This window comes from Thermobia domestica, chromosome 3 (assembly GCF_964235325.1).
Source record: "Thermobia domestica chromosome 3, izTheDome1.hap1.1, whole genome shotgun sequence".
Lineage (NCBI taxonomy): Eukaryota > Metazoa > Arthropoda > Insecta > Zygentoma > Lepismatidae > Thermobia > Thermobia domestica.
In genome coordinates this window covers 103,839,384-103,854,284 of record NC_137456.1, presented here as the reverse complement: position 1 = coordinate 103,854,284, position 14,901 = coordinate 103,839,384, and the positions used below count along the sequence as shown (strand labels likewise).

The 14,901-nt window shown below is 32.7% G+C and overlaps 1 protein-coding gene across 2 annotated transcripts in view; it reads right to left on the bottom strand.

The window, feature by feature from the left end:
• The window catches only part of LOC145680635 (PHD finger protein 21A-like), a 142,351-nt gene that overhangs the window by 28,051 nt on the left and 99,399 nt on the right, over positions 1–14,901 (bottom strand). For both annotated transcript variants that reach the window (XM_081751327.1, XM_081751328.1), the window contains exons 4-6: positions 11,527–11,768; positions 6,084–6,202; positions 4,360–4,469 (exon numbers count right to left, since the gene is read on the bottom strand). In XM_081751327.1, coding sequence (XP_081607453.1) covers positions 4,360–4,469; positions 6,084–6,202; positions 11,527–11,768 — 471 coding nt within the window. The remainder of the gene's footprint in view (positions 1–4,359; positions 4,470–6,083; positions 6,203–11,526; positions 11,769–14,901) is intronic.

The following is a 14,901-nucleotide window of genomic DNA, read 5'->3' as shown; positions in this document are numbered from 1 at the left end:
AACGCAGAGCCGAATGTTCACCTGAAACTGTTCAGTTTTGATCCAGAATACTGAAGATGACGCCTGAAAAATATCACCCATCACATTAAGTGAGCGCTGAATTAATAATTTAGACCTAACTGGTATGATGTTACCGAATACCTATATTTATAACAATATTATATTGTCACAAATGACATATTTAGTGTTGCAAAATTGTAATTTATCACTTAATTTTCATGATATGTAATTTTCATGATATTTCAAATATTTTAAAAATCATTTTGATTTTATGGGGGCTATGGAGAATTAGCAGTTCCTACAAGTGCCCACGTCATCAGAAAGACTAGAAAACGCTGTTTTAGAGCCATTATACCTCTATGAATCCTTCCCCATATAGTAGCGACACATCTCGTGTTATCACTCATCAGGTCAAGGCATCCAGTCATATGCTAAAGTAACCAGTGGCGTACATGGAGCGGACAGCATGTGAAATGGAATTTCACACTATCTCCTTTGCAGGTACTACTGTCAAATCCTGTGATGTTTCTCTCCATGGATTTTTGTTACGGCACAATTGTATCTGCTCCAAAGATTATGCTTGACTACACAAAACAAGTGAACTTCAAATGTTAACACTTCCAGTTAAGGGGCTAACATATATATAAAGCATTCAGCTTGTTTTACTAGCTTTCAGCCATACTCAAATTCTTTCGTACATTCCAAGATCGCTGACAGAATGTGAGATGAATGTGAGAATACACCTTCAACTGGAGATTGTTCTCTCATTAGAAACAAAGCAACATCCACCTTTCTTTTGAGAACTCTTTCTTCTCACACATTAAGTATTAATTTCTGATGATGTATTTGAAAGGAAGACTTCAAAGGAATGAAGAATATATGCCTATTTTGCCCACAGTATATCCTAAAGATAACAGTATAGAGATTCTGCGAAATAGTTGAGTGTTCTTCTTTTTGAGTATCTGTGCCTTTCGAAATAATACCTAGAAAACCTCCACACATATTTTCATATTTCCATTTCCATTAAAAAAAAAAAAAAAGATTTAACGTCTCACATTTACGTTCTTTAGGCTCCAATGATTAATAAAAGTGAATGATATGAAAGAACTGATGGAAAGACAATATGAAAGGAAACGGGAGAATCCCGATAAGACCTACGGACACGATGTGCCCACCATTTTAAATCACTATTTACAATGCATATTAATTAATTTTACATTTGTACAGGGTAGTAATTTATTTTTAACACTTTAATATTTTTCTTAAGTTGGTACACGAAATCTATGTTCTTGCCGTGATAAGATAAAACGTATTAGTTAAATATGAAAATAATGAACTAGGTGACAGTCATTTTTTTAATGTAATCTATTGCTGTGATGAGGCGATTTTATACAGGGGAAGGCAATCCCACAGGTAACACTATCTCTCGACTATGAGAAAAGAATGCCTTATTGCAAGATTATACTGAATAAAACAGGAGTGTCTTTCCTTTCACGGGTCCTTCATCTTCAAGAAAAAATCAAATTTTTTTTTATATGTGTTCTACCTTACAAATATGAAGAGTGTATTCATTTCCACTTAGCGAATATCAAGTGTTTATTGACACCTAGCAAATATAAAGATTGTGTTCATTTTCGTCTAGCGAATACGAAGAGGTTCATTTCCATTTAGTGAATATGGAGAATGTGTTCATTTCCACAGAGAGAATATGAAGTGTGTTGGTTTTCCACCCAGCGAATTTGAAAACTGCTCATTTCCACCCAGCGAATATGAAGAATATGTTCATTTACACTTAGCAAATATGGAGTGTGTTCATTTCCACCCAGCGAATATGAAGCGAGTGTTCATTTCCACATAACGAACGTAAGGAGTGTCCATTTCCACCTAACGAATATGAAGAGAGTGTTCATTTCCATCTAGTGAATATGAAGAGTGCTTATTTCTCAAGCACACATATTTACTTTCTTCACATGTTGTAACATACGCCATCTGGACTTGGCATGTAAAATTATGATATGAGAACTCAAATATAGCCTTTCCAGGTGACCGTGTTAATTCTGAAAATGTGCTCTCGGCAGTATTCTTCCTAGCTAGACTCACATACATTTTTATATTCATTCATTCATCTGGCAAGAGTTAAACAGATTAGAACAGAATTATCATGTGCTTCTTTCAATCCTTTATGACATTAGTACGCGTTTCTTTCTCATGTGCTGTAACTTGGGTCTATCGTATATACTGTTTCACGTACGTGATCATTGTGTCGGGCAGTTCACAATCAAAATGCGGCTCAGGGGATCACCCAGTCACTGTCAAATGGATATCGGGGGAAACCTAGAGGATAAAGGTGGCAGGAATATGGATGTTGCTCACATAACCTCTTCTAAGTGCCGGGGTTATGAAAGCGTAGAAACTTACATCAAAACTGTACGCGTCCCCATTTGTTTTACCTTTACCTTTTACAACAAAACACAAATTACTTCTGTATCATTAACAGCTGTCATACTCGGGCAGCCAAATTAGAAGTTCAGTATACTCAGGAATGGACTCAGTAGTGGGGAAAACTGGCGACAAAAATAAAAAAGGCCGCATCGCTCTAGGACGCGCCACTACGAAGAAACTACGAAACTATGAAAAAACCGAACTATAGTAACTCTTTATACAAAAATGAGACTGGTAGATTCAGCTGTATTCTCTATCTTACTCTATAGCTGCGAAACTTGAACAGTAGAAGCTAAAGACCGAAAGCTTATCAATGCTTTCGAAATGTGGTGTTGGCAGAGGATGTTAAGAATCCCATGAACAGTCAGAAAAGAAAATGAATTCGTCATCGAAACACTGGGGGGACAGAAACCCGTCTCAGCATTCTTGCGGACATAATCTCCCACAATTCTTTGGGCACAGAATGAGAGGACGAAAAGTTAATTGTCCAAGGCAAAATTGATATATCCATATTTGAAAAGGGTGGGTCACGAAGTCCAGTTATACGTTTAGCGACTGGAGAGAGAGATACTCAAGGAACCATGATAAAATCAAATCGTTAATCATTAGCTGGGTCATAGTCAAGTTTACGAGATGGGGCTTTACGAATGAAAGTATATTAACTATACATTATTTTACTTGGGTTTTAAAATTATGGCCATGGACTTGGCCAAACGGTAACAATTAAAATTTGAATGTATGTCCAAGATATGTACACTCATGTCCAAAATGACTGTCGCATATCAACTGTCTTCTTGTAAGAGTATAATTTGATAATGATTTTCCAGGATACTTTTAATACTGATACTATGTGTATAATCGGGAAATGTATATTTGTGGTAAATTTCATAGGGAAAGAATTATAAATACGAAAATTAGAATGAGTAAAACAAAGTGTTGCTAAATGGACAAGAAAGTTTTATTTTAGTACTATTGTTCTTATTTACCGCTCTTTTGATACGAAATTTGCCACATGCATGTCTTTGCCGATTATACACATATTAACATTATAAGAAATACCGGGCGAATTCGTTATCTAATTATATTCCTACAACAACATATTTATAGACAAACTTAGATCATATGCATTTTCTCTGGCATACATACTACAAATTACTGCTGGCGCTTCAATTCGTAAAAGACATTGGTCAGTCAAATGATGCACGTTTAACCTGGTGAACTGTGTATAACAGTTTTTTGTATTTCAAATAGCGTTAGTGATTCTACCTAATAGTGAGCATTCTTAATTATCAGTAGTGTTATTGATTACGATAATACTAAAGTTAACATTTCCTTCAAGGAGATAATAGGATATCCACTACAAGAAAAAACAGTGTTGACCCACTTTAACGATTTCTTAAAAAATTTTCACTCCAAGAATTTGACTCATCTGAAAAATTGCCAGCGCTAGTGACATCTGGCGACAGTTAGGGTAACGCAGTTGGTGACAATTGTTAGCTTGACTGTGAGCTATTGGGAATTAGAGAGACTGAGGTGACTTGATATATAAATATTTTCGCCTACATGTTTACGAAACTTGCAACTTTTAAAATGTTTTGAAGTTTGCATACTAGTGTCACGTAAAAACCGCTGATACGTTTTGGTTTGAAACTAACGATTTGTCATTATATCTTCTTCATGATGTTGCCTTTTAAGAGGTGTACAACGTTTATATATGTATCTTGCATTTATAAAATACCCTACATATTTTATTATATAAGTTGCACATAACTGTAATCTTTCTAAACCTCTTATAATTACAAATTATACAGAAAATATTACACCAATGAATAGTAAAAATTAGGAATTAAAGCTTATATACAAAAGAAGGTTCTTTAAATATATCTTAGTGTTGAAAGAAATTATACTAATTCTTACCAAACAGAGTTCCCACGGACCATATACGAACTGAGGATTGGCAGTGCTTCTTCGCTTCCTTTCTACTCTTCTATTTTGAAGCTCTGAATGCATATCATGAGTTACGAGACCTGAAACATCATAATCAACATTAGCTTGAGATAAACATATTCCCAAGAACGCAAAATTAGACTTCAGTTCATTTTAGTTATGTGAAAGAAAACCTATAAATCTTATTAAAATTCAACTAATTTTATCTTATTTCTTTAACTTAAAATTTGCACCTAATTGCTGATAACTGCATCATATTGTCCATGTGACGCATCAACGTGCAAAATTTTGTTATTCCGATCTACGTGCGTATTCTGAATTGAGATCCGATACTCTATATTATCGCAAAGATATAAGTAAATTCTATTAAAGTAAGTCAACATTTAAAAAAAAACTTTGTGGATTATATGTGTATCTGCCAAATATTTAAATGGGCCTTTCTCCAAATACATGAATTTTACACTTTGGTGACTGGCGTAACCTCACAATATTAAGAGAGGCCTTTGTCAAAAGAGTTGATTTTTTCTGAGTATTTGTTTTTCTTTTTGAGAAATGAAATCTTTGAAAAAAGTTTGTTTGTGCAAAACTATCTCTTTTTCTTTTCCCTGTAATTTTGAGCAGGACTGTAATCCTCATATTGGTCTTACCACATTGTGAAGTTCGACTGCAGCTAACAGAATGCACTGAAATACTAAGATTTTTAAAAATGAAAGTTCTCAATTTTAATTTGAATGCTGGTTAAACAAATTTACTGTGATTGATATTATACCTGAGTTAAGTTAACAAAAAATACTGAAGACTTCTGTAAAATACAAACTTCTGTTATCTTCACTTGTTTTCATACTTTTAAATGATCAAAAAATGGAAATTTATAGAAGGTAAGTTTTCTTGGATCTTAACTCAATATTCAAGTATGGCTAGGTAAAGTCCAAGTAGTGGCGGTTCTTGAGGAAAATCTTTTCGGTAAAAATCACTGCAAGCTGTATACAAGACTCAAAATATATTTTATACGTTTCTTCCCTTAACTCTATCGATAAAATATTAACTTTCAACATGTGATATCTATCAAGGGCTCGCCTCTGAGGCCAAGTAAGCTTAGTATTTTAGCATAAAAAGAATTTATCTACAATATTATCTTTTAATTCCTCTCTCTCTCTTTTTCTTCATATATATCTGTAAATATGATATTGTGAAAGCTGGAAATTCCATGATTTTGGAAAATCGATATTCACCGTATCTTATTTGTGGGCCTTTGGACATACTCAGAAATCGTCAATTTCATTTTAGAAATCCTTAACAGTATCATCACAATTAGAACATTAAATAAATAGAGACACTGTGTTTCTTTTGAACCACATACTAGAAGTAAAATTAGCTGTGTTTTGTATTCATTTGCCCCGACAAAAAATGGCTACTCTAACACTAATCAGTAAAAAAAAAAAAAGCGAATTCTACTTACCAGAACCGCAAATCTATAGATTGCCAATACTCACAAATGAAAATCCAATTATATAAATTCAATTTAAAACATGATACTTACAAATACATAACTTCAGTAGATTTCCAGTAATCGTATTTCCAGCATTCACACCAACATGCATTACGACGAGACGTTTCAATATTTCATATCGTTTCTGATGTACTGCATAAGTAAGTTAATAAGTTAAATATCATAATCAACTGCAATGACTAACCTACAGCCGACATAAATTCCAGCTTTTGAGCAAGATTTTCATCCCTGATGTGAGGAGGAAGCACTTTCGTTTCCTGGGAATCCTGTGAGTCTTCAGACGATGATGAGGATGACGACGGACTGAAAATGTTAACGAAACATACGACTAAGACATATATTTCTAAGACAGCATTTTAATTTCTTTCTACTTAAATATTATACAATATTATGTTATTGCAGTACGAAAACCTAACTGCACAGGATGGAAGAAAAACAAAAGCAAATAGATGTGATTTAACTGTTAGGAGGAAAAGACACTTCTTCTAAACGGGTAACAAAAGATGTTCATGACTGCTTGATAAGATACTACTTTTAGAGATGATGAAGTTTTCCACCGCGAAGTAAACAGCAATCTATTTGAAAATCCTGATGAACAGACAATAGTTCAGTTGTTTAAAGGATTGGAAGACTGTTGGCAGCGGGGAATAAACGTGTTCTGATACAATAACATATCTGATTTGCTAATATTTTGCTTTATCACACATGAAACTTGTTGCTGTGAATTATCATTGCACAATAGGGCCCAATGTCTGTGACCAATACTGCAAGGCTGGTTATTTCCTGTACAGATTTTTACATATTGTTTTGTGGTCGATACAGTATTGTTCTAGCTTGATGGTTTGACCAGATCTAAAGTACAAAAACTAACAAGCATTAATTGCTTTCTTTGAGCAAAATGATTACTATGACTTCCTTCTGGAAACTTGATCTTCCATTCAATCATTGAGCCGCTCAGTCACGATTTAGTACAAGTTAACTTTTCACCAACAATGACAATAGTTTCTTTTAGTTAGTTAGTTACTTTACTGTTACAGAATTCTAAACTTCATATGATAGTCGTGGTATATGGTACTCAATCTTTGAGCTTTTACACTTTCGTGGTTTGGTGCCTACCATTACGGCAAGCTTCTCTGCTAGTTCCTGTACCAGAGTCAAAGTGTAATAATTTTTCAGAACTTCTCACACACTTTCCATAATTTCTCCAGAAAAAATCATTACAACACAGTAAGCATCGGTACAGATTATTATTATTATTATAATTATTTAAAATTTAGGCTAACAACTTTCCTACATTTATTCCTTTCCATACCTTTTTCTACTTTGAAATAAAATTGTTAATCAGATACTTTTCTTTTAACTATTTATTTACAAAGTACAAAAATACATGAGAAAATGGAAGTACGGTTCGAATAATGAGAGCACTCTTGACTGCAGAGGCAAGATTCTTTTTTATGAAATACCTGAGGTAATAAATGAATAAAAATACATAAAAATCTACAAATACAATACGATCTTTTTGTGTATGTGTGTGTGTTTTGTGCTTAGGATTCTTTAATTCTTCTCTTTCCGTATTCTTGATTTACGAACTAATTCCTTTAGCGTCCCATAATTATGCACCAAGACTAAGGGAGGCCACGATGATGAGACAGATGATAGTGGTGGAATAATGAAAATACGAAGAAACGGCAGATCCCCGAAGAAACCCACGCACGCGATGTTTGTCCACCACAAAGTTACCTCTGGGGAGCTGGAATCGAGATTAATTTCATATTTTCATTTTCGCGAATGTATAGACAAACCGGGAACACTATCTTTTTCATCATAATAGAATGTACACTGTATATACCTAGTTGTGTTACACAGTAAATCATGCTTTCAACGAAATATTAGGTTGCACTCCTTGTTTTCATTCCATACGGGATTTTTTTCCTTAATGCAGGAGGGTACTACACGGTTTCAAAGATCATACAACAGTAAAATAATTACGTTCAAAATAATTTCCGCTACTACATATGATTCCACTTGTACTTCACTTTATCATACTTATCGATGCAGTTATAGAACGCTTTTGTTTCAGCTATATACACTTTCAATGTACTTCATTTTATCACGCCTATCGATGGAGTTGTAGAACGTTTTTTTTACACTGCAGATGAAGCGTTTTAATTTACATTCTTACCGGTACATTTTGTGGCGTATGTGGATGGGCAAAAGAGGAAGAAGATCCACACTGCATTAATGTTGATGTCAAATATATCTGGAAAGCATAGAGTCTAGATAAAATTGAATATCTATATGGTTTTCAATGCCTGGTTATATTCTTTGCAACTATTTCTTCCTTTCAGCTACTACCAAAAAGTCCATATCATAACAAATTTTGATCAGGAATTATTCAACGTTCTTATAAGATTTGCTTAACATATTTATTTTTCTAGTTTTCAGATGAAACGAAAAAGAGAAATAAGAATTAATTTAATGGAATGAGTAATTGTATGATAATTAACTTCAGCGTACAATAATTTACATCATACACCGCACAAAGAAAACAAACAGTGGAATTACAGCAAATTTTCACTTATTTTAAAACTTCTTTTGAATGATTGTGAAAAAATATTGAGCTACACAATCTCTAGCAACAAGATTACATGTTGTAGTATATAAATGAGGCATGTCCTATCACCAACGCACCACTGCGTTTAGTCTACATTTAATTGGATAGCAGTTTCGATATCATAATGATACCTTTGTTGAATTTATGTAGATGGAAATTCGAAGTTCCTATCTTAATGAAATTTCCGTTCACTTTTAGTTTTTGTGACCTATTGAAACCGGGTTATTGTAACATATACCAATCCTACGTTGAAATTAAAATTCCTGGATTATCTTGACGAGTAATATTATACACAAGACTTCTTTTGTTTTACTGTATTTACAAAATACTTCATGATTATCAATAAATATTTCTCAATTATCACTAAATCCGTTGGTAATTACTGGGACACCATTTTAACTTTTACATGTTCTAAATCCACTTATTGCCAGATCACATCTTTTCCTAATACGATAGATTTGGTAAATATATAATGAAATCCTATTAAATTTCATTGAAGAAGATATTTACATCAAATCATAGATATAAAAAATTCACACTAAGTGTCTTCGATTGTAGAAAGAAAGATATATGTGAATCATGTACGAGCACAAAACCCAGGTGCAAATATGGACAAGGATAATTTAGACACAAAAGGAATTTCATTGGACTTGTAGCAGCTTACAATGGTTTTTATTTACATTTTTTCATAGATAAAATAATATCGATAGTGCAATTCAATTAAACGTAGACTGGACGCAGCGGTGAGTAACTTTTTTCTATTCAAGAATAACAAGATTACATACTGTTTGTAAAATTGATTACATACAAATGGTAAGCAAAAGGACATGAAAGGACTGCGCTGCTTGTATTTTTAAATCTATTAAAATTTTACACTTGTTTAAAATACAGTTACCTATGTGGTATATCTTCAACCACTGATGAAATAAATTAAATTTCACATAATTATTAGAGAAAAACAAATGTTTCACGTCTCTTTTACATTTAAAAAGGGTAAATTCAGAGGGGCGGGGGAATTAACAAACAGATTAAATAAAGGTAATTATTTTTCTGGGACGTCAGTTTATTACTCTAATTATATTTTGTTATTAAATATAAGCGATAAAACTAAAGTCACAATGTGGGTTAACAGTACCACCAAAATCCTTCAGTATTGACTGGAATTCTGTTTTTACCTGTTCAGAATGAATTAACTTATTAGGAAATATTATGTTCCAGCTCCCTGCTCTGAAATGACCAGTGACAAATATCTGAGCTGCTAATGACGTATGATCCTGCCAATTTTGAAGATGGACTTACTTTTAACATCTACTAACGCTTGCTAATCGAGTCGATTTGCATAATATTTATACTAGCTCTGGCACTATCTATTTATTCATTTCGGAAAAACAACAGGCAAATGCCTAATTACAGTTTTCCATTATTGTATGGTAATACACTTTGAAATACACATATAATAACATAATAATATGATAACAAAATATATGTTTTATACGTTAAAATACACATAGCATTATATACAGCTAATTTACTTAGAATGAATTTTTTTTTTTTATAACTAAAAATGTCTATATCTGGGTGTCCTTGTGACATTATACAATAAACACATTTCTCTGACAGACGATACATCCAATGCATTAGTCTCTTGCGCTGAGAGATGGAATATGTCTTTATAGGGTGCCGCTGCTCTATGTGGGATGTGAATTTTAATTTCTGATAACAAATATTCTGAATCTATTGCACTATGAATTATTTTATGTAAGAAAGATAAAATAAAATGAGTTCTCCTGCTTTCAAGTGATTGTAATGAATATTTCTTACGAAGATCTTCATAGTTCTCAAATTTTGGATATAACCCCAGTTCTCTATACATCAAAAAGCGCACAAATTTATTTTGAATGTTTTCGATTTTGTTTATATATTTCTTACTCTTAGAATCCCATATTATCGTTGCATATTCCACCTTAGACCTGACATAAGCAGTGTATCATGCTTTAAGGACATTAGTGTTAGAAAAATCACCTCCTAACTTATAACGTCCAATATATATATATATATATTTGATTGATTCTTAGTATGTACCTTTGTAGTGTATCTGATAAAGGCAATGATAAATTGTGGAAGCAGTAACCTACGCTACTGCTAACATATACAGTCCTGGTAAAAGTGTTGGGATTATCTTGCTGAAAGCACAGTTGCTGTAAGTTCTGTGGAGATAAGGAGCAAATGTTGGTACCTTTCTACGGTCTTATAGTTGTGATCATATAACAACAAAAGTATAATTTGGTAGCTAATTTTTAAGCTTTTGTTTTTCTCTCTCTACGAAACGTGTATTCTTGAGCAGTGATTGAACGTAATGATCAGGAATTGTTCTTCTAGTTATTATTAATATTCGTCTTTTGTCATTTTTACTTCTTAGTTATTATATTACTTTCGGACAATTAGAACATTTCCGACTGATGTTACCATAAAAAGTATTCGATCTTTTTTTTTTTCATACAAAAAGAATGTAGTCTATTTCTTTCTTTGTATGGTGAAACGAAAAATATTTCTTAAGTACTAGATAAATACTATTTTACACTATACAAATAAATTACTTTTTTTTTTTTTTGTTTTTGGATTTCGATTCTTTATTCCCCAAGGAAATAAATTCGCTTATATTTACAACAAAATTCCTTATTGTTTGCAGAATAACAATCACTGATATTTCTGATTTCTCAAGTTAAAGCACACCTTCTAACCAACAAACAACAATAGTACTCCGCTTACAATTTCAAGGATATGGATGAAACAGAGTATGTCTGTACTCCGATAATTCAACACCTATCGATAGGTGAAGGTGAAGTGTTCGTTTTCCATTAATTTTAGAACAGTTCAAAAAAAAAAGCTTCTTTATAAAACTACACGAAAAACAACACTATTATTTATTTTTTTAAAAATATAGTTTCTCATCAAATCCAGAATGCCATTAATTCTGATATTTTATTTTCCAATAAAGAATAGCTTAACTTACCTATATTTGCCATCAGGTGAGCTATTAAAGGAATTCACAACTAGAGTATTGTCTGCAGATCTGGAAGAACTGTTAAATGATATGACTGGTTCGTTCTTAATATAGGCACCATTCCCAGAGAAGTGGTTGCTTGGTTCTAGTTTCATCTCCGACCCTGGTGGAGATTTCACGTTGTTATTTAGAAGACTCTCTTTTAGTAGCATGGCATCTCGTTCTTTTCGTATCCTTTCCAGTAAACGTTTCTGTAAATATAGAAAAGAGAGAGTACATTACCTTCATGTACCTCTTTAAGACACTGTCAACAAATTACGTACCTACAATTTCTACTATTTTATAAAAACAGTGATTCACTGATCGACGTCCACGCCATAATACCATAGCTAAAGACGTGAAATTTGGATTGAAACTCTTGTCACAAAAGCGTAAAAATGATTTAAAAAAAAAAAAAAAATCCTAAAAGAGTCAGAAGTGAGAAGTGGTAAACAGTTATTTTATTTTTGACCACTAACAAACCCATAGTATTAAGAAGGTGAAACTCGGCATAAATGCTCCTCATTAACAGTGTTTCAGTGCTTTCAAAAATTCTGCTCTTAGAAGGGGGAGCAATTTCTATAATTTTTGAATCTCTATCTACTGAATTTACTTTAATTAGAAGATGTAACTGGCTGTAAAAGCAATAGAGAACTACTGAAAACAACTGTGGGAAACGGAACACACATGTAACACTGAAGCAAAATGGATAAGAGATTCGCAAATTAAAACCACAGAAATCAATGGAAAACTACGAAATAATAGACCGAGAAGTTAAAGAAATAAACACAAAAACACAAAGAAATGATCCACTATCCATAATTATTGGTATAAATACTTCGTTTATTGGTATGAATAAACACTTCACAGCACGATTGCACATTACATCAAAAAGTTAACATAAAACCATGCAGAAATACCGAAAGGCCATACCTGATCCAGAAATAAAAGACAATTGTCTTAACAACTACAGATTAATAACGTACCTAACACCATATATAAAAATAATGTGCTGCGAACGAGAAAAAGAAAATAATGCGAAATGAATAATAGCAGAACAACAGGAAGGCTGCAGAAAATACTCACAAGTATGAACAGAACAACTAATAATAGACGACAATAACAAACCAGACTTATGATAAAAACAGGAGCATATATACAACATACATAGACTATCAGAAAGCATACGACTCAATACTGCATCCCGATTGCACTGTTCGAAAATCTACGAAGTAAACGAGAAATTGATACACTTCGAATAAAACACCATGAGTAGATGGAATACAACATTATATTTTAAAAGATAACCAGACAGAACTAGAAATAGAAAATATACGAATTAGGAGGGGAATCTTCCAAGGAGATGCTTAAGGCCACTACTATTCTGCTTAGGGCTGAACCCATTGTGAGAATTACTGGACGACACGAAGTATGGATTCAACATAAAAATAAACAAATAAAAGAACTTAAAATACCGGAAAACAAATAACCAAGGAATATAAGTTAGCCAGAGAATATACAATAGAACCCAGGACACAAAAATATAAAAGAAGAAATAACACAAAATTACCAACAGAGATTGAAAGATATATATATATATATATATATGCAAACAAACTTCAACAGTAAGATCATAAGTAAAGATATTAATACATGTGCAGTACCGTTCTAACATACTCATTTGGAGTAATAAAATATACAGAGAGCGAATATACACCACTTCAACTAAGCCAGACGGAGGAATCGAAAGTAATATCAACGTTACAAATAACAGACGAAAACACGAAGCAAAAGAGAGAAAGAGAAAGAGAAAGAGAGAGAGAGAGAGAGAGAGAGAGAGAGAGAGAGAAACACTACATTAGTAATTCCCAGAACAAGAAGACCAGGAATATGTAGAGATACGACATTTCAGTGGACGAAAATAGGAGATTTATACCTAGAAACAGACGGATTCATACAAGGAATACAGGACCAGGTAATAATACAAAACATTACAAAAAAACATGTCCTGAAAGACACCGCAATACAAGATCAGAAATGCAGATGATGTCCAATATATCAAGAATCAATACAACATATTACAAGTAGTTGCTGAATGATAACACAAACTGAATACAAGGAAAGACGACAAAGTGGCAAAAATCATACATGAAGAAATAGCAATGAAACAGAAAATGATACCAGAAGAAGTACAGTATTACAAATACCGCTTAGAAATCATACTAGAAAATCGATTAAGAAGTACATCATAACAGGGTGGACATCGCAGTAATAAGCAAAGAGAAAGGAGAGGAATTTCTAATAGACATAATACTACAATACAACAAATCTGAAATGACATTAAAAAAAAAATGCCCAAAGGGACAAAATATAAAAGAACAATGGAAGAATAAAAATGTGAAAATAATACCAGTAATAATCGGATATCGGATTAGTTTACAAGACGTTGAAAAATGCACTTGAATCAATTGCAATTGAAGAAAAAATCATAAGGAAAATACAGAAAAGTTTAATATTGAACACATGCAAAATAGTAAGGAACTTCCTAAAAACCCCAGAATAAAGGGAAAAAAAGAGAGGAAAAGTAACACACTTGAGTGACCCGTATATTACTATATCGTCTGCTCAGATGAGGAGTAGAGAAAATATCTAATAATAATAACAACAAACATAGAAACTGATTTCGAGCGGACAAAGTCACTTGAGAAAAGTTTATTTACTAATAGAACTAACCAAAAATATTCCATTTGATAAAAAAAAGGCAATTTATTGCTGTATTCAGCAATTATTTTTATGAAGTTTGTAAGCTATATTTTTTCTTTCTTAGAAATGTGGTCTCCAAAGACATTCAAATATTTCTCTAAACTATAATAGTGGCTACAGTAATAATGGAACACAAATTATTAATTACATTGAAGAAATAGGTCGAGAACAAGGGAACTTCACACAATTACAAAAGGCAATATACAGAAGCCTTGATTCCACGTGACACTGTGTTCCAGAGATGTGAAACACAAGTCCTGTTGAACAAGTTGGAATAAAAATTTGATAGCGATTTAAAAGCTTTCTCTCTCTCTTGTATATATCAAGCTATTGGAAAATTTCCAGACGAGACAATTTTTAGAGAAATATATTGGTCCTCCCGAAAAGACTTCTTATGTAACACGTTTTAACGTGTAAAAGCTACAAAAAGAATCCGTTTTAAGATAAAGCCACATGACTATAATATTTTAAGTTAAAAATATAGTGGCTACAGGTGTTTTCGCTCTGGAGATAGTCTGCTTACCTTTACAGATGGCAACTCTTCTTAGAAGAATAAAGCGCAAGTGTTTTATCACCATAATC